The sequence below is a fragment of the Sinocyclocheilus grahami genome, unplaced genomic scaffold (genome assembly GCF_001515645.1).
Source record: "Sinocyclocheilus grahami isolate Dianchi unplaced genomic scaffold, SAMN03320097.WGS_v1.1 scaffold1036.1, whole genome shotgun sequence".
Lineage (NCBI taxonomy): Eukaryota > Metazoa > Chordata > Actinopteri > Cypriniformes > Cyprinidae > Sinocyclocheilus > Sinocyclocheilus grahami.
In genome coordinates, this window is record NW_015506215.1 from 396537 (window position 1) to 417928 (window position 21392).

Here is a 21392-nt window from a genome sequence, read left to right on the forward strand (position 1 = left end):
GGATGATTAAGCTATGTACAGTTAAGAACAGGCATTGTAGAGGAATATATTTAGAACAACAGTTCAGCAAATGTCCATTGCACTGCTTCAGACAATACATCAAGTTTCAGTGTTGTATTGCTGTGATCCCGACATAAGGGAGAATATTAATGTGCAAACTACTTATATCAGTATATTATTATTTTTTTTTAAACGGCATTTAAAGAAGTCCATGCTTTTGTCTACCATAAATTATATAAAGATGTTTTTATACCTTCATTAAGTTTTGAGGTTTTGTTTCCTTGTAAAAAAACAAAACATCATTAGACAGACCATGAACAACCAGAAAGACATTTTTTTTTATTATTATTTCCACAAATATGTTATTATTGGTGGGTGATTCTGTATATTAAAAAAAAAATCGATCACAAAATAAAACACACAAAAAACAATACATGCTTCTGGACAAGTAAATATTATGGAAATTATACAACTAATTCAAATAATGCATTGTCAAAAAGTACAATAAGAAACACTATATAACGCTGTATATATATAAAACAGACCTCATGTTGATGCCTTATTAAGAGTATGCAAAATAAAATAAAACATTTAAAAAATAACATTAAACCAAAACAACAATTTTCTATAAATTTATTGGCACAATATCTCTCTCTTCACCAGGATGATTAAGCTATGTACAGTTAAGAACAGGCATTGTAGAGGAATATATTTAGAACAACAGTTCAGCAAATGTCCATTGCACTGCTTCAGACAATACATCAAGTTTCAGTGTTGTATTGCTGTGATCCCGACATAAGGGAGAATATTAATGTGCAAACTACTTATATCAGTGGCAATACAGTAGATCCAGGTTTCATTTAGGATGCCAGGCCCAGCAGAAAACCTCCAACAAATCCACCCGAGATAACAATATTCCTCTTCACAAATTCTGTCGACTGTAAGAAAAATACACCATTTACAGAATGTAGGATAAGTAACAACTTTCTAAAATGTTACATGCCCACACTAAATAATAATACAAAATGCTTTATTGAACTGTGGGAGCCCAAAATAGCTAGTAGACTGGTATATGAAGTTATGACGGATGGATGAAAGAATACCCACTTCTTCTATAAAGGAATTGAGCTCAGGGGCTGCTTTGTTTGCCTTTTTCTTCAAATGCTTTTTTGCTTTATTGACATCCTTTTCCACTTTCCTCCAGTCAACCTGCACATAGCCACTGTGGTTGGCAATCTGAAATTAGAAAATTAAGATTTTTCCCCCCACTTAAGATGACAAAGAAGCATAATAAACCCTTAAAGGAATAGTTCACTCAAAAATGAAAATTTGCTGAAAATGTACTCACCCTCAGGCCATCCAATGACTTTGAGAAACAATCACTGGAAAAGATTTGGAGAAATTTTGCATTACATCACTTGCTTACCAGTGGATTCTCTGCAGTGAATGGGTGCCGTCAGAATGAAAAAGCAATATTATAGATCGAGGCCTTGTATTTTAGCCTGGAAGGCACAGTTTGAAGTTTAAAATGAATTAATGATGAATTTGTTTATTACAAATGCACAGATTTTCAATTCATAAGATGTTAATGATAAACTAAAGTTGTGTTTTATTGTTATTATTGTGATGTTTTTATCAGCTGTTTGAACTCTCACTCTGATGGCACCCAACAGCCGAGGATCCACTGGTGAGCAATGCTGTAATGCTAAATTTCACATCTACATGAAACACATCTACATGAATGGCCTGAAAGTGAGTAAACATTCAGCAAATTTTCATTTTTTAGTATTGGCCACGACATATGATGCAAGCATTTTAATAATCCATACTTGTAGCAAAAGAAATCCCCCTCCAACAGCAGTAGCCACAATTTTTCCAACTCTCTGAAAAAGATAACCAGCACACCTGGAGGACAAAGGACAAAGCAATTTTGCATTTATTAGTATGCATTATTTCATACATGTAGAATACAATACTGAAGTTGGTGAATCAAATATTACAGCACATACAAAATAGCATAGGTTTCTTAATCTATATTAACACCAACCATCCTGTCACTCCACCCATCATGATCTGTGAAGCCACAGAGTACTTTTCTGCAATGGGTCCTGTACTGTTCCCAAAAACACGACTCCACCATTGATGCCTCCTGGCGTAATCTGTGATGTTAACCACCTCATATAATTCATCTTCACTCTCTGCATCTACACCTGAAAACAAAAGTAACTGTTATACATTAATTGTATATTTACAGCATTCAAAATCGCAAAGCATGGATGCAAGTGAAAATACACCCTTTTATGATTTATTAGGATGTTTTGCATTGGTAAACAATTGGTATACATATTATTCGTGTATTTCCACCCAAGAACCAACTGTAGGTCCACAACCTGTTTTACATTGTTTAATATTTTAGATTAGACCCTTTATGATCTGATTTAAAAACAAAGAAAGTTAAAAAAAAAAAAAAAAAACCGGCACGAACCTTAGGTATTTTAACAGTTATAATAAAGGTCACCAACCTCACCATCGCACCTTATGCTAAAATATCAAACCTGAGAGCAAGGCACTTCAGAGGATATTTTGAATGTATTCACCGACATGCAGTTACAAAGACATGAATGAGAATTAAAACCGTATGAGAGTGGATTTTCAGAGATTTAGCCACATGATATTTGTACAGTCTGCCCACATAATAATCGATCACTATGCTGCTCTAAGTTACTACATTGCAAACTCTTGGAATCTCGTTGCATATAACCTATAAGGTTAAATAAACACGTTGTCAATCAAGGCTCTTTATTCAAATGTTTGGTTGGCCAATTTGTTTACCTTCACCGCGATCCGCCATTTTATGAGGCTCCGTTCACACTCAACGCTGCTGCAGCTCTACGCAAAATCCTGCGTAATTTCCGTGCGATCACTGGCTACAGACTCCTACGATCGCTTGCATGCGTTATTCACAAAATACTCCGCAAATTATTTCAAGTGTAATTTTTGTCATTTTACATTTTAAAATATTGTTTACCTACAACATCAGAGGTCTTTTACACATACTGCCTGAAGCGGACTTAATTTCAATAAGAAACACTGTAGTATTTGTATAATAATACTTAAGCAAGGGAGTAAAAAGAAGTGAATTATTTCTTTCTTCTCTTTTTTACTTTCTTGCTTAGTATTTTGAAGGATGTAGAGATATCTCTAATAACTTTAAAGAGAATAGTGGAAGAAAGAAAGAAAGACATGTTAGGATAAGATATGGTAGAACATGATAGGATAGGATGATATTTTATGTGATATGAATAGAATATTTATTAGGTCTATCTGAAATTTAGGAATTACACCATTAGACAAACACATAACTGATAACTACAAACAATAAAATTAAATACAGTTTCAATTCACTACCATACTATAATAAAAATTATAGAACCCTGAGTGAAATTGTATGTACATTAGAAAGAAAGAAAGAAAGATAGAAAGAAATATTCCACATTTGCCACCTAATCTGGAGTATTGAAAATCATACTAGCTCATGTAACAAACTGCCTTTAACTGTAGAAATCAGGCAACGTTTTCCTTACATCCTCAAAACCCTGAGTTTTCAAACAGACAGATGCGTTTTATGTTGGTGTTACGTAATCATAATAAATCCAGGTGAGCCAATCGCAGCAGGCGAAGATGCGGCGTAAAGTTAAGGGGTTTGTTATTTACCCTCCCCCTTGAAAGTTTATATGAAAAAATGGATCCCAAGACAAGGCCGATCACGTGGTCTCCACCGAAAGCAGCCATTGGCCAAAACCACAGAGAAGGCGTTCCGACGGCGGCGGCGTGGGTTCGCTTGAGTGACACAATTATAACAAGTTTGAGCTGGCGAATAGGGGGAAGTTTGAGATATTACTAAATAACAATTTGCCGTTAAATCCTGCATCGCTCGTTCTGCATGCATTTTGGTGTACCTTGCGACTCATTTATGTCGAGGACAATGTGAAAACGGGGGTGTTCCGAGGAAATTATTTTCCGTCTATTCTTTTTTGCGTTTGGATCCACGCAAAAAGGTGCTCGGCTTGCGGTGCGTAAATATCTTCGCTGGAGTTTTTTGTCTATGAAATCGTGCGGAGTGTCAGTGGCCGCTGTAGCTCGCGCTGCTGCTGGTGATGGTGATGAGGAAAAGAAAATGGCGGCGGGAAAAGCGAGTGAAACCGAGGAGGACTTTCCGAAGCTTACGCCGCAAGAAAGGGAGCGCTTAGCCAGCGTAGACAGGTCAGTTAAAGCCCCTTTACTTGCACCGATGACCCTCCGTGCATTTTTACGAGCCTTCCCCGCATGTTAAAGCGGTGCAAATGAATGCGGTGCAGGTAAAGTAACACGGAACCGCCTGTGTTGTCCTCTATTTGCAGCACACTGTTTGGATTTCAGAGGCTTCATGAAGATGGCGCCAGAACGAAGGCCTTGCTGTTAAAGGTATGAGTGTATGACACTGATGGAGGTCTGGAGACAGATAGACACATAACTCTGCAAATCATATAACATCACTCTGCAAGTATACTCGTATTGCACAGAAAAATGCGTAATGTTGATACAACACAGTATGCAATGACACTCAAGGGGGTCTGTGTAGACATACATTTATACTTTATTATTCAGCTGCAACACACAGTCAGAATAACGCACAGAGAACCATTGCATTGTACAGAATAATGCAGTGTGCGTGACACTTTTATGATGCTATACATCAGATGTATATTGTACTATACAGTAATGATATACTTAAAAGGATATTTTAAAAGTTGGTTATAGTACATCCAACTTCATCCGCATACATACTCACGTAAAGCAATAAATAGCACATCTGCGTGATTGTTTATCGTTGCAAATTTAAACTATATTGTCGCCCAGCTCTAATCTGCTAAATGCGACTGCGTGGAGATATGATATCGTAAATATTAACTTTTCATGAAACTGACTTGATATAGGCTGCACAATGCATGTCAGTAATGGGCATCTGTAGTTGCTCTGTGGTGATTATTTTAAATATTAATCTGCTTTGAAAGTTATTTAAACTTAGTGTTATATTAGTTGGGGTGCTGGCTTTGTCGAGTTCTTGCGCATGTAAACAGCAGTCAGACTTCATTTTGTGAAGTAAAGCTATTTTGTATAAAGCCATTTTCGCCTATTATGACCTCGTTCACCCATTGTCAGTGCGACTCTGTAATGAAGAGTTGAGAGTAATGTTAATGAGGGGGTTGTTTTTATTCGTTTGCCACCATTTGAATATCGGTTAAGCAGTCGAAGGATGTTTGATTTTATGAACCATCTTAATTATAGAGAAACGTGTCTTATCTTTTTTTTGTTTTTTTTTAGCCATAAGGTGTATCTGTCGTATGATAGTGGTAAACAATCTCAGTGTATACGTTTAGCTAGCCGAGCTGTTCACACTCGGTTAGGTCAAAGTTGTGAATTATTATTATTATTATTCTTATTTTGCCGATTAGACCAGACTGTAGGCTATTTTAGAGTTTCAAGATGAACTGGGAAGGTTAAAGCTACATGTTAGCTGGTTAGCATGATGCTAACCAACTGTAACTGCATGTGAGGAGAGTCATTTGAACGCTACTGGGCTCTTTTCAGTCCGATCTCAACAGCCAGGCTTTCAGTAAATCAGTAGTCAAGTTGCTTACGAGAACTTGTGTGAGGTTTAACATTGCATTTGGCAGATTTGAGTACTTCTGAAGGGGTTTGTCATTATGGCCGAGCAAGTTGACTTTTCCAGGTTGCCTTTGCAAGCAGCATTTGTTGTAGTAAGTAGGTCGGTGCTGGATGTTTTGTCACTTTATTTGTTTTAAGGACTTTTGTTTTTATTTATACGTATGTCTGTTGTTTATAACATAAGGAAAACATATAATTGTGTTTTAAAAAATTAATTGTCCTATTGTAGGACCCATGAAGTAAACATGAACTGCAGTAAAGTGATGAAGAGAAAAGATTAAAAAGTCCAACTAACTGTGAATTTTTTTTTTCTTTTTCTTTTTTTTAAATCTAAAGTATAAATGTAAGCTTGTAGACAAAACTATACTGAAAAACAATTATATTAATAGCTTGGAATTATTGTTCAACTTCATAGACATTAATTTGCCACAAGAACTGCCATAAATAATTAATGCGTCTTAAAAAATAGTGACGCATCAATACCAAAATACGTTCATACCTAAAATGATAACTATAATAGTAACTAAAGTTTTAATAATCATTCTAAAGGCCCGTTCACACTATGAAAGATAACTATATTTGCATCCACAACAACAGACAATAATGTTCTGGTTATTATAAGCTCTAGTTGTAGTTTTGTCATCGTTAAGTGCTCAAGCTCTTTAAAGTTCGGTGGATTCTGATGGGTTGTCAGTGTTTTTATTGTTCATCAGCTGAAAAAAAAAAACAATGTCCTTATTGTTATGGCTGTGGTGTGGACTTGACTATAATCAAGATTATTATTAAAACGTAGTAACTTAAGAGTTATCATCCTTGCTGTGAATGACTGAGAATAGGGAAGTTCACAACACAGCTACAAGGATATAATTGATATAACTTTCTGAACGATTATTTCCATCGGATGAATGATAAAATCATTGCCAAACAGAATCGAACACACTTTAAGGAGCTAAAGCATTTAAAGTACCGTTTTTCAGGGTTCTAATGAACAGAACATTAGGGCCTTTCGCACCGCTTTAGTTCCAGAACTAAATGTACAGTACTAAAGTACTGGGATGATTTTGCGCGAACTATTTCCCAGTACCATTTAAAGGGTTGCATTCTCACCGACAGTGTGTACCTAGAAGTGACGTAAGCTGGTCGACAGCGACGTCATTTGTGTGCGGCGTTCAACAACAGAAACAAAGAAGAACAACATTAACAACAGGAGGATGGAGGAAGCTGTGATCGGAGCTGTGTTTTTGTTGTGTCTCGCGGGTTTCACAATAATGGATGGTACTAACATCGCACCTAGTTCCGGCGGTGCGAAAACGCCAAAAAGTGGGTAGTTCCACAATTAGTTCTGGTACTATGAAAAGGTTCCCGTGGTGCGAAAGGCCTATTATTGTGCATTGGTGTGGTTTAGAGCCCAACCAATATATCGTTTTGCCGATTTTATTGGCCGATATGAGCCTGTCGCAGATATATCGGTATCGGTGAAAATGCTGCCGATATGCCACCAGTATGACATTTTTTTTACAGAACATAAAACGCAGATAAAATGCTTGTAAATGGTGTAATTACGTAGTTAAGTGTATGGAATACCATTGAAATTTTGAACGACCGTATCTCCGTAACATCGCTACGTAACAGGGAATCTAACGATCCCGGGGAGCTACCAACGCATGGAGGGTAGAGTTCGAGAGGGCTCCTCAAGCTGAAGGGATCCCCCAAATTTAGTTGGGATCCGCCGGCGCGTTCGCGAGATAGTGACACCAGCCAACACTTTCACTTCAGTAAGGAGGCCTCTTGTTCAGGCAGCAGCATTCAAGTGTTGTCTTATTCCAGTTCCAAGGGAACGTACACGTTACATTCAAAGGACATTAAAGTGTGCGAGACGTGAATTTAAATTGTATTTATTTACAGAGGTATATTATGTCACACTTTACACTTCTCTAGTAAGTTTCATCTGTGTGTGAAGACAGTAGCGTGAATGAATGTTCCAAAGTGAAATAAACGTCAACGGAATAGTTGAATTGAATTGAAATAAAGTTGAATAAACTTCAACTTTACTGTTAAGTGCACTGATATCAGACTCATTTTGGATAGAGATGCACCGATTGCGAGTTTTATTTTCATTAAAAAAAAAAACATGTAAAAAGTCAGTAATAAAATAAGAACAAATACAAAAATTGCAAACAACAGTTTTTCAGGTTACGTATGTTTTTTTTATTCAGGTAAGAAATACTACAGAAATTAAAGTAATCAAATGTAGAATAAAACATCCAGTGTTTTTACATTTGATTACTTTAATTTCTGTAGTCTTCATTGTAAAAATTAAATACAGATTAATGCTTACCATTAAAGTTATAAAACGTATTCAGTCAAGAGCAGAAAGTGATTTTCTTTGTCTTTTGTTCTTTGATTAACATGACAGAGAGCAGCAGGAATATTGGACTGTGGTCCCTTTAAGAGTTTATCCACGGACCCAATAGAGGGCCTGTTTACACCTGGTCATTTCATGCTTTTTCGCTGATCGGATATCTATCTGATTTTTAAAAATGTTTCCGTTTACACTTGGCCATATAAATGTGTCGTCGCAAAACAAATATAAATTCGATCTTCAATTCCTGCGCTATATTTAAATTTAACGGAGTTCACGTCAACGAAATCAAAAGATAAGCGCTGCATTTTATTAATTATCAGCTCATTTCAAGATCAAAGACCGCAATAGGAGAGCGTGCGGCATCAGCACTACTACTGTAGTAAGTTTGTCTTACTACTTTTAATGAAGATGATTGTGTGTTGACCGTCTGCGTCTTTCAGTTTCGTCTGGAATGCGGCCCAGACCACCTCCTGAAGTGGTTTGAGCGATCTGATTTATATCCGTCTCGAAAGCGTTTCGGAGGGCATTTACACCTGGTGTTTTCACGATCGGATAGCTATCCGCTCAGAAATAAACGCATAAAGTGACCAGGTGTAAACAAGCCCATGTTACATAACATGCGTTCTCTTTCTCAACTATTTAACGTTCAAAAACGGACTGGGGTCGTCGGAGAGAAGAGAGCGAGAATGCGCGGCTGACGTTATTGCCTCTGCCGCTGGTAACAAAATGGATCGACTCGGAATCGGAAAGAAGTGAGACTGACTGACTGATCACCGATCCGGGCCGATCATGAGGAAAATCGGCCGATTCCGATCCCTTGCCGATTGATCGGTGCATCTCTAATTTTGGATAATAACGTTTATTGTTAAATGCCTTCCTCTAATACATATCTTTGTCACGTCATTATAAGTGTTTGATCACCACATTTGAGTGATCATTGAAAAAAATGTTTGTGTATATATATTCTGTTTATGTATATACTGTATTCTATATATACTAGGGGTGGGAATCACCAGAGGCCCCACGATACCATAATATAACGATACTTGTGTCACGATACAATATTAATGTGATTTTAAATATATTGCGATATTCTGCGATAAATTGCAATTTATTACCTTTTTCCAACTTCAAATTATGTTCCCAAATGAAAACTTTGGCAACATCTATTTTAACTAAAAAGAAACATTTCTCAGTTTGTTTCTCGCTTCAATTTTATTGCTGCAGTGCAAAATGGGATTGTCAAGCAGACAAACTGACCAACACGTTCATGAAAACCTGTCATAAATGTTGTATGCACCTGGCAAACTCAACCATTTGTATTACAGTCTAGTCCACCTTAATTAAATGAATTTTACTTTAATTTATTACATGGTCTGTCTGAATACTCTATTCAGATTGGCTGGCATTGATGCATTAAAACCGTTTAATGCAGGTAGTTCCAAGTCAGTTTAATCACGTTCTGTATTAATGCGCCGCTGCTTTAATTGACACACACACAAACTAGTGCTGGGCAGTATGACCAAAAATGTATGTCACGGTATTTTTCAAAATGATACCGGTTTCACGGTACATGGCGATATTTAATTTTGTTTATTTTTTTATGTTAACCATATTTTCTACTGATTGAGACCAGAAATACTGCAGTATATTGACTTAGAATGCCCCATTTTACTGTCATGATGAGTGAATATTGTCAAAAAATACGACACTAAATAATGTCTAAACACGACTCGTTTTAATACATGTTAACCAGGAGTCACTCTCATTTATAATTGTGGCATCGTCTGATAAAATCAACATGCATCTACACTAAAGAGCGGATATGCGGTTGTTTTGGCTATATTACTTTTTTGTCTCATGCAGTGCACTGCCTGCGTCGGAGTAACAAACTAAAAAAAAAAAGTGCATGTGCTGTTAACAGACGAACTACGTTCATATTTATAATTACAAACAATCAGTAAGCGACAGGTGCTAGGAAACGCTGTTTTGTACTCATTTATTGACAAGTCGGCTGCGGTGTGGCCAAATGAATGCGTTGCTTCTCTGCCGCTCACTGCACAGAACAGACGCCGAGAGAGGTGACAGTTCATCGGGAAAGTCAGACCTCGCGTTCGCGGGACAGCACTGGCGAAATCTTCCAACTGAACCATAGCTAAGGTTTATCCAAAAAAGTCGCTAGGTTTGTCAGTATGAATATTCTATGGAAAAAAGCCGCTAAAAGGGTCTGAAAGTTGCTAAATCTAGTGCTAAAGTTGCGCTCGTGTGTGAGACGCGAGAGCTGATGGCAGGGGGCGGTGTATATTTGTGGCGATCAATGTGGATATTGTGGATGAGTTCTTCTATGTCATCACGTTCTATTAGTTCTACAGCTTCAGTTTCGGAACTTTCACACTTAGTAACACATATAGCTGTTCCCTCACCACAGTGCAACAGTGAAAAGGGACCCCTTTCAAACAGTGTCGCGTTCCGAACGTTGTTTAAGCGACATACACCGTAATCGCGGTATTTTTAAAATGAATATCATAACAAAAATAAACACCGGTATTCGGTATGAACCGGTATACCGCCCAGCATTAACACAAATGCACACACACATCACTTGCACAGAGAGAGAAAGATCAGAGATCCTGCTGCACACACAAAAATGTTCAGGAGTAGGCCAATATAAACTTGTCAATGTAACTGACAAATTTTTACCCATTCGGTCAAATATTGCGTTGCAAAGAGCAATACTAGTTTTAACTCATCTATAACTTGGCAAATGACCATGGAATAAGTGGGATAATCAACGGCTTGCTGTGCATTAAATGATTTTAGAAAAAAACTCAACACGACCATCTAGTGGACTGTAAAGAAATTGATTTTATTATTCTACCAAATATAATAAAAGATCGATACTTGGCATCCGTGTATCGATACAGTATTGCCGTGGAAAATATTGCGATACTATGCTGTATCGATTTTTTTCCCCCCACTCCTAATATATAGTACCAGTCAAAAGTTTGAACACACGAATGGGAAAGTGTCCAAACTTTTGACTGGTACTGTACTATAATATACACAAAGAATATCGGCTGATATATCGATATCGGCGTATGTTACTCCCTAATATCGGTATCAATGTCAACCCCCCAAAAAACCCATATCGGTTGGGCTCTAGTGTGGATGCTATAGTTACTTTTATCTTTATCGTGTGAATGTGCCTTAACAGTGCGAGATAGACGGGTGGAATGTTTAATTACCATCTCTGCCATGGCCCAGACATTTTGAAGCTGTGGTGGCTCTGACAAGAATGGGATGATTCATTTAGAAATAGACATGTGCATCCCTCAGTGTTCCACTCAGTGCTGTTGTGCTGTCAGTGAGTGCTGCTTGCTGTCTGTCTGCCGCTGTGCAACTCTTCCCACAAACTAGCCATGTCTGTCAAAACGTTCAGTGTCCCAGATACAGCCAGCACCTCTTTTAAAGACCTTGTGAACACAGCGGTTAAATGAGCATTTCATTTTAGTTTAACTAGAACATGTATTCATCTGTTTAGCACTGACTATACTGAAGTTATTTTTGTTCCTAGATATTTTCTAAAAAGAAAATGTTCATGCAAGATATTTTACAGTATGTGTTTATTATTTAAATGAACTGAGTTCTCGCATAGATTTTCTTTATAAACAAGAACCAATTATTCAATATGTCAAAGTTTGCATTGGTCAGTCTGAATGTTTAACTTATATGTGTTGCAATTTCATATTCTGCTGCCTAATGCATGTTTTAGCAATTTAAAACACCAAGTGAAATATTCCAAAACACATAGACAACAAGACAGAATGAAAACCTCAGTGTTCAGAACTTCTTGTCAAAGAAAATAACCAGTGTTGTTCAACCTTTTCTATGACCTTCATTTCTGTTCAACTCTGGTGACCTTGTAGTTGTATCATACCTTTAAAGGGTACTGACGGAACAAGCAAAGAAGACTACTGGTTGGATATTGGGTGCTGCATTAGTATATTTACAGTGATGGGCCCTTATGGACTTCAGTGTTGCTCTGTCTCCAACATTCTACCAAAGCAGTTAAAAGAGATCTTTAATGGTGCATTAGTAATTCATTTGCCACGTTTAATTTGTGGTTAAGATTGTTAGATGTAAATGTAACATGTAAATGTAATGTTTATAAAGCACGTAAGTGAACATTAATGTTGAACTTTCAAAATGCACTCATTTCCGACATAGACTACAGTTCAAAAATATAGGGTTTATATAATATAAATATTATGTCTGTTATTTTCAGCAGGGCTGCATTTATTTGATGGAAAATACGTTTGTTATAACAATCAATGCTGAAAAAAACATTCAGCTGCTCAATATTTTTGTGGAAACTATAAGTTTTTATTCAGTATTTTTGATGCATAGAAAGTTCAAAACAACATTTATTTGAAATAAAAATATTTCGCGATGTTATACTAGTCTTTACTGTCACTTTTGCTCAATTTAATGTGTCCTTGCTAAATAAAAGTATTAATTTCTTTCAAGAAAATTTGACCCCCAAACTTTTAGCATATGGCTGCTGTTTAATTAGGCAACATGTTTTAGAATGCAGACTTTAGGGTACAAAATATTTCATAATGCTTGGTGAGTGCTGAGATACATGATTTATATACATTAGGAATACCAAACGAAGATCTCTTTGCATTCTATATCTTCACCTCTGTATTTTATGGTAAATATGACAATAGTAATTGATTGAATTGAATGGTAGTTGATTGAGAAATTTATGTAACAGTCACAGTTGGTTTGTCCTGGAAAATGTTTTACCAAGTTCAGGACAAACTGGTTGATTTCTCCAGGTGGTCTTTCTGACTTGTTCACATTTGCTGTTTGCTTCAAAGGCTGTTCGCTGCTATGACGTCTACATCTTAAAAGCTGAAGGGAAAGTGGAGCCAGAGGTGTTTTGCCAGTTAGGTCACTTCAACCTTTTACTGGAAGATTATCCTAAAGGTGAGTTCTAACTCAAGGAATATTTCTTGTATTGTCATTAAAACATATCACAATCAGTCTTAATATGTTTCTTTTGTTTTCTTTTCAGCATTATCTGCATACCAGAGATACTACAGTTTACAGTCAGACTACTGGAAGGTGAGCAGGGACGGAGTGGGACTCATTTTCAGCCGTGGAGTTTCATGCCTTAGACCGGCCCACTTTAGTTCACGACTGACTCTAGGCCTATTTAAATAATGTAATTAAAACCTCAGTATATAGGCCTATGTCTGCAATAGTGAACTGTTCCCTACAGCCTTGTAATTCATTGTATTTTTGCTTGCATATCTTCAACAACTGATGTTATTTTTTTTAGCAAGGTGCCTGTCGTGGGAGTCAAAAGATAATTACGTCATCATTAGGGTTGCCAATTAACTTCAGAACTAGGCCTATTTAAATAATGTAATTAAAACCTCAGTATATAGGCCTATGTCTGCAATAGTGAACTGTTCCCTACAGCCTTGTAATTCATTGTATTTTTGCTTGCATATCTTCAACAACTGATGTTATTTTTTTTAGCAAGGTGCCTGTCGTGGGAGTCAAAAGATAATTACGTCATCATTAGGGTTGCCAATTAACTTCAGAAATGGAAAATAAGGGAAGCTCAAAATATTTGTACTGTGCCGTAATAGGGCCTTTTGCACCGCTTTAGTTCCAGAACTAAATGTACAGTACTAAAGTACTGGGACGATTTTGCGCAAACTATTTCCCAGTACCATTTAAAGGGTTGCATTCACACCTGAGAGTGTGTACTAAGAAGTGACGTAAGCCGGTCGACAGCGACGTCATTTGTGCGTGGCGTTCAACAACAGAAACAAAGAAGAACAACATTAACAACAGGAGGATGGAGGATGCTGTGATCGGAGCTGTGTTTTTGTTGTGTCTCGCGGGTTTCACAATAATGGATATGGAAAGTCGACGTATACGTAAAGCGATTGAAAGAACGGAAAGGAGGACTAAGAATCTCCAACGACAACTGGCAGTGCTACATTTGCTATAAGTGCCTGCACTACAGCGTCCGTCCATCTATCGCTGTTCTCCATACTTGCGAAATAAGTTGACACAATGTTTACAGTATGTTTACACAACGTTTTAAATCATGGCGTGTGAGGGTGTTTTCGTACGCGTTTGGCCAATCAATGTCTACTTGCGTCACGATTAGTACCAGTTGTGCTGGTTAGACTCTGCTCCGGAGTAGGAGCTAATTTGGTTCTCGAAAAAGGCAGTCCGGTACTAACATCGCACCCAGTTCCGGCGGTGCGAAAACGCCAAAAAGTGGGTAGTTCCACAATTAGTTCTGGTACTATGAAAAGGTTCCCGCGGTGTGAAAGGCCCTAAAGTCTGCCTAAAAAGTTCTCAGAAATAATCACATTAGTTTTGCTTAACCTATTTATATACAATTATTCTTAAAATAATTTTAATGTCATACAAAAAAAGTCATCGGCCTGAGTAAATTGTGCCATTACAGAATTGTGACTGCTCAAGTATTGTAGTAATTTAGGAGGTGAAAATACTGTGAAATTACATGCAAACAAATGGCATGAAATTTGAATGCAGAACAACTGAACTTCTATGAAACATCAGTCAATAAAGCATTTTTTTAAAATGGCACTTAAACTAAAATTTTATTGCAACCATGTAGCCTATGAATGAATGGAAATGCATATTTTGCAATTAAAGAAATCTTAGAGAGTGTGGCCTACTTCTGGTCCTTGGATTTGTACTAGTAGAAGTTGATGTAACCTATTTTTTTTTTCAAAAGTATTAACTTACAATAGTGAAAGGCGTCTTCCCTCATGTAGATTGAATGTTTTGATTGAATGCTGGATGTTGGCTCATGATCAATAAGTTGTTTGCATTCCCAAACTGATTTGGCAAAATCAAAATGCGGATAGTGAAAGGGAATTGCCATTAGCGCGAGTCCCGCTCGCTGTGAAGCAGGAGCAGACGGCAGAGGATTGATCGCTTGCAAATACGGGACAAACTGCGTTCCGAAGGCAATAGCTTTCATATGGAACGATTCCGTATTATACGGAATGGCTGGCAACCCTGCGAGTGGGCCTGGGAGAAAATAATAAATAAAAAGAGCGGGGGTGGGGCTGCTGTGAGTGCAGGCAGCCTAGGACAGTATCTATATCTCAGCCCCATGGCATAACAACACCGGCCCTCGTGGCCGCTGGGAATTCTCCCGGTCCGATTAGCCAATCCGGGCCTGAAGGTGAGGGATGATTGATTCTCATTGGTTGTGGACTTGCACAGTTTACACTTGTTGTTAAATCCTTCCAACGTGTAGGCAGTGTTAAATACAGTTGTTAACAGTGTCCAGTGTGTTTTGGGAATTCATTGTGATAGGATCACGCCCACTTTTGGAGGTGGTTGTAGATGCATGTGGTAATATTTCATTTGTCTAACGCAGCGGTGCCCAATCCAGTTCCTAGAGATCTACCTTCCTGCTAATTTCAGCTCCACCCTGATCAAACACAACCAAACCAGGCAATTAAGATATTCCGGAACACTTTATAATTACAGACAGTTGTGTTGAAGCAGGTTTGGAACTGAAATCTCCAGGAACAGATTTGGGCACTACTGGTCTAATGCGTCACAAACAATATCAAAAGGTGGAGTAATCATTGCGTCAAAACAAGGGTTTTAAATTTAAAGTCTGCTAAGCAACAATGATACAATAAGAACTGAACAAATGTACGCACAAGACTCAATGGACTATTTGTAGTATCACTACTTGCATTTGGATTGCCTGTAACAGGTGTAATTCCATGTGTCCGTTGTTAGTGAAAACAGTTCAGTTTGATGTGTCTGGCTAGGTGTCGCTGTCTGTACGAAAGTTTTTGAATGTGAAATGAGATCTTGTAGGAGTGTCAGTAATGGCCTCTGACAGTTCTGGGTTCTCTCCTAGAGCAAGAGTGACGCTTTTGGCTGTGAAATTTCCATAGCAGAGTAAACTTTCAATGTGATTTGACTTCAGATAGGGCTGTCAACTGTAGAAGTGTCTTCTCTCACATACCAGGCGCTAAGCCTCAGCATACGGCTAATAGAAACTGATTTCCAGCACAGATGGACTAAACATTCTTATGTGAGTTATTAGATCGTTTTTACTATAAATTAAATTTTTGTATTGGCACTATTTATTTTGGACGTCTGAATGGAAAATTTGCCAATGAAAACATTGCAAACCGCAGCTGTGGAAGTTGAAGATTTCATACTTTCTCCAAAGCTTAGGGTCGTCCCCCCCCCCCTTGATTTTATTTTTTGCTCTCAGAGTCAGGGCATGTTCTAAATTTGTGCCTGTGCTGAAGGTGTTAAAAAGGGGTGCTGTCTCTGCACTCAGAAAGCTGTGTGTGATTTGTGCAGGTGTGATGAGCGGCCCGTGTGCAGTAGCATCAACCTGTCAAGAGTGATGCACCATGCGCTTTGCAGTCAGTGCTTCTCTGGCACGCTTTATTCTGCGCCTGTCCTGACTTCACACTGCTGTCCGAGGTCTTGTGAGACAGTCATCCTTTTTAGATTGTAAATAAGTAGCGTGCGCTGTCATGCTGGTCGTTGAAAGCCCATGTCATTGTTGACTTCCTGATTGCATTGGAACAGAGCCACATTCATCTAAAATGTGAAACCTGGTTTGCACTTTCAAGACAGTCTTGTCATTTGAGTGCATTGGAATGCATGAACTGATAAAATGTGTACTTTGAATGCAGTGTCTGTCACATAAATGCAAATGCAAAATTTTCTCTTGCTTTATCTACTCTTTTTTTCCTGTAGGTCTACTCTGGTTAAAATGCAACAGCCTGAAATATAAATTGTTATTCACTGATAATTCGCTGCATATACTGGCTGTCATGAAACTCACCCTGTCTATATGAAAATGGTGACTGGGGTTTGTATTTGTTTGACCATATAGCCCAGTTCTAGTTTAATTCTTAAGTTATTCACTTTGTCAACTTCCCATCTAGTTTCATCATCTAACAAAAGTGCATTTGTGGGGAAGACAAGCCGCAGTGGCTTTCAGTTTTAGTCACGCTTGGCCTCTGTGAGCACAGATAAGAGGTTCAGACATGATAATGTTTCATTGATCCATATTGTCTTGCACATTCCTTTATGTAAATATAATCTTTTGTGGTTGCGGGAGACAAAGACTTTGCCACCTTTTTAATTTAACACATGCTCATTAGCTGCAGACATTTCTGTCCCCTGCTGAGTGCAAATGCGTCAGACCCGCTGTGAGAGTAAACCATCCTTAATCATGTGTACGGTGCCATTCTTTATTAGAAAGCCATTTTGCTAGAGATGCACCGATTGCAATTTTCTTGGCCGATTTCGATTTCTTTTTTGTGTTTTTTTTTTGTTAGTGTGATCTGCCGATACCGATTTTTGCCGATTCCGATTTTCTTTCTAAGAACTATAATTGACAGCATATTCAAACAAAAATCTACTTTTCTTCAACGCAAAGTTTTATTTAAAAAAAAAAAAAAAAACACTAACTTTAATGGTAAGCATTAATCTGTATTTAATTTTTACAATGAAGACTACAGAAATTAAAGTAATCAAATGTAAAATAAAACATCCAGTGTTTTTACATTTGATTACTTTAATTTCTGTAGTCTTCATTGTAAAAATTAAATACAGATTAATGCTTACCATTAAAGTTATAAAACGTATTCAGTCAAGAGCAGAAAGTGATTTTCTTTGTCTTTTGTTCTTTGATTAACATGACAGACAGCAGCAGGAATATTGGACTGCGGTCCCTTTATGAGTTTATCCACGGACCCAATATACTGTAACACAACATGCATTCTCTTTCTCAACTATTCAATGTTCCAAAACTGACTGTGTTTAACTGAATATTCGCTAAGACGGGCATTTTGACGTAATTTTGTATGCATTTGAACGTTTTAGTGCAGTTAGCCACTCACTTTGGTATTTGTGGCTCACAAGCTGTTTGAGACTGAGCGCGGCTTGTGCGCTCCACTAATATAGATCAGTGTGCATTTGGTATGAGCGTGAAACCTGCGGGAATTACTAAAAGAATGCGCAATACAAGCACTATTTAACCAGAGCGAATGAGACGTGTGTGTGAGAGAGAAGGGGTCGTCGGAGAGAAGAGAGCGAGAATGCGCGGCTGACGTTATTGCCTGTGCCTCTGGTAACAAAAGGATCGGCTCGGAATCGGAAAGAAGTGAGACTGACCGGCCGATCACCTATGCGGGCCGATCATGAGGAAAATCAGCCGATTCCGATCCCTGGTCGATCGATCGGTGCATCTCTACATTTTGCTGATTAATTCAACTATGATGAATTAATGAATAGTTTCTTCTCATTATGTTTCTAACTCTCAGCTTTATTTTTTTTACAGAATGCTGCCTTTTTATATGGCCTTGGTTTGGTTTACTTCCATTACAATGCTTTTCACTGGTAAGTACACAATTACTGTGTGTTCTTTGATGCATTTGTTTTCTCAGGCATTCCGTCTAGTTTCTTTTTCTTTTTTCATCTGTAACGTAACATTGTTGAAATATCATCCCTAATGGCATTTTTCATGAACTGAAGTGTGATATTGATGCTTTCTCAGCTTACAGACTAATTAGAAATTCTGTATATTATCCTCCTCTTGTTCGTATTTTTTATTTTTTTATTTTACTTCATTTTGTACGTTTTTACGTCTTTTTTTTTTTTTTTTTACTGCAGAAAGTATGTGCGTTATTTTTTTGTCCACTTTCTGTCGATGGATAACTGAAGTGTTGTTTTGGAGACCGTATCTCTTGGTGGCTTTGTCTAAAGTATGGCTAAGCAATTAATTGAATTAAAATTATTGTTGTGAGATGCGATTAAACCACAAAATGATGGCAGTTAAATATACGGTCTGCATGCACTGTGTGGTTCAAAGTAAAGGGGCTCTTCATTCTCCTTTTGTTTGTAGTCTACTAAAATATGTGTGCGTGCGTGCGTGCGTGAGTGTGTGTGTGTGTGTGGACTGTTTTTAGAGTGCCTTCCAATTTGTACATAATCCACAAACTTTCGCTCAGGAGGTGATATGAATTTGGTTCAATGGGCCCGTTATAATTAACCTAGCGCATGTTTGTTTGTGTTCCTAGTTCTGTATTGTGTGTCTGCATCGTTCTACAAGTATACAGCCAAAATGCTAGTTGGCGGTGCTGGCTACAGCAGGAAAGGTCAAGCAGAAAACATTTCTGGAGAAGTGGCAACTATGTTGACAAATAGACATCCACTTTTGTTGCAAAAGCATTTAATAAACATTGTGAAATTCAATTTTAAATTTCTGTTGTTCTTTGATATTGTACATATATAAACAATGATAAAGGACATTTTTGGATCACTTGATTCATTTATGGTTTATGACCTTCTCTGTCCTCACTTGTTTCATTAGAAGCTTAAAAACGCAACACTCAGGCACTAGGTGATTACTGCAAGATGTGATAAAAAAGACATTTGATTTATGTTCAGCATAGTCCAGTTATGAGTTAAAAGTCTTGGTCTTAAGTATTAAAGGGGTCATATGATGCGATTTCAATTTCTCCTTTCTCTTTGGAGTGTTACATCTCTTGGTGCATAAAGAAGATCTGTAAAGTTGCAAAGACTAAAGTCTCAAATCCAAAGAGATATAAAGTTTAGAGTCAACCACGCCTACCTAAAACGGCTCGTTCTAACACACCCCCACATGTCTACGTCACAATGTGGGAAGATTTGCGTAACGCCACCCAAATGTTCATGCAAAGAAAGAAGGTGTAACATTTATTCTCGCTGGTGCCGCCGCGGCCATGTTGACTATGTATGTTGACCATGAAACTACTTTGTTTGGCCTTCCATAAGAGGACTATATCCGCTTCATCATGCCTGGAGCTGATCCATGCTGGTCGCTGAGGAAATACGTCAACTTTGCGCTGTGGATCGCGGGATCAGCTTTCACCGTGGACAAAGCGGAGTCCAGCCTGGGGTCGTCACATGTGGATTGCGCAAGCCCGCCGGATGCTCCTTTGTCGAATCCGCCTGACACGCCGTTCTCAAGCCTACCTCTGCTCACTCAAGCCGGCCTCCGTTCACTCTAGGCCACGGCTCACTCTAGGCTTCCGGCCTCTGCTCACTCAAGGCCACGGTGTGTGACGCTGTTTCATTGTGAAAGCGAAACTGCTTTGTTTGGCCTTCCAAAAGAGGACATGACTAGAAATCAGTGGTTAAGTTGTATTTACAACACTGTTCCAGAACAGTTTAACCCAAATATTCAGATGTGTCCAGCGCATTTTATGGAGGACTGTTTCATGATCCTGGTAGAGTAGAGCCAGCTGTTCTGACTCACAGACTGTAAGTACGATTTTTTATATTTAAAGAATTTGCCACTTACAATTCAAACGCGGGTTTTGAGCAGTGTAGAGTAGCACTTGTTGTTTGTCATTTCTCCGATCACAAATGCAGACATGGTCATTATAATCTGTAATTATGTTCCCACTGGATGCAACAAATGCCTTGTTTATAATGGGTTTTAATGTTTATGTCTCGTAGCTCCGGCCGGACAGGGCATCACAATATGGTAAGGGGTGTAACATTACCGTCACACGCTTGAGGTATTCGGCCAGTCACAACGCTCTTGTTAGCTGGCCAATCAGAGCACACCTCGCTTTTCAGACCGATGAGCTTTGTAAAAATCGCGTTTCAGAAAGGCGGGGCATAGAGGAGAAACAACGTATGCGGAAAATAATGTTTTTTTTTTTTACCTTAAACCGCATAAACACATTTCATTACACCAAATACACAAAATGTTCTTTTTTTAGCAGCATCATATGACCCCTTTAAAACAGTAAAATTTGTTGAAAATATGCAATATTTATTACTCATGGATTCGGTATAATATCTGTCTCTCTCAGCATTTACAGTGCTTGGCAAAATTGGTCACTGTAAATTTTGAACATACTCATTGAATGAGTTTTTTTCTTTTTTTACGTCTCATGTTTTTGGTCAGTTAAGTTGTCTTTACCAGTTTATACAGGTTTTTTTTTTTCCCAAAAAAATATTGATAGTTCATAAGGATTCACTTAAATGCATATGATTATACTGTCTCTAGTCAGGTTACATTAGATTACATTTAACATTTCAAAATCTGCCAAAGACCAATATTATGTTCAGTTGGTAATCTTTAACCATCACAGAATGGCGGTCGGATCTTAAAGGATTATGGGAAAATCATCACATTCCCTCATTCATGAATCAGTCCACTCCCCCCCCCCCCCCCCCCCCCAATGTTTTTATGGTACTTTTTTTTTTT

At 38.0% G+C, this 21392-nt stretch overlaps 2 protein-coding genes across 9 annotated transcripts in view; one reads left to right on the top strand and one right to left on the bottom strand.

The window, feature by feature from the left end:
* Positions 1–567: 567 nt before the first annotated feature.
* Positions 568–2927, bottom strand: fundc1 (FUN14 domain containing 1). The gene is made up of 5 exons (XM_016251256.1): positions 2833–2927; positions 2048–2210; positions 1830–1905; positions 1108–1236; positions 568–938 (listed from the first exon to the last, which is right to left on the bottom strand). The coding sequence occupies exons 1-5, from the start codon at positions 2849–2851 to the stop codon at positions 861–863; spliced, it is 465 nt and encodes a 154-aa protein (XP_016106742.1). The 5' UTR covers positions 2852–2927; the 3' UTR covers positions 568–860.
* Positions 2928–3718: 791 nt separating this feature from the next.
* The window catches only part of kdm6a (lysine (K)-specific demethylase 6A), a 79972-nt gene continuing 62298 nt past the window's right edge, over positions 3719–21392 (top strand). For 7 of the 8 annotated variants that reach the window (XM_016251287.1, XM_016251289.1, XM_016251288.1 and 4 more), the window contains exons 1-5: positions 3725–4263; positions 4401–4464; positions 12958–13066; positions 13155–13204; positions 18471–18529. In XM_016251287.1, the coding sequence (XP_016106773.1) occupies positions 4106–4263; positions 4401–4464; positions 12958–13066; positions 13155–13204; positions 18471–18529 (440 nt within the window). In that variant the 5' untranslated portion in view covers positions 3725–4105. Of the gene's footprint in view, positions 4264–4400; positions 4465–12957; positions 13067–13154; positions 13205–18470; positions 18530–21392 lie in introns of all 8 variants that reach the window. The other variant, XM_016251295.1, reaches the window with a different exon arrangement.

What these genes read in the sequence shown, in the direction of transcription:
- fundc1 (XM_016251256.1), bottom strand. An exon ending in GGGGATTTCTTTTGCTACAA is followed by an intron (nt 1,237 to 1,829) that starts GTATGGATTATT and finishes TTCTAATTTCAG; the next exon opens with ATTGCCAACCACAGTGGCTA. An exon ending in TCAATTCCTTTATAGAAGAA is followed by an intron (nt 939 to 1,107) that starts GTGGGTATTCTT and finishes TTTTTCTTACAG; the next exon opens with TCGACAGAATTTGTGAAGAG.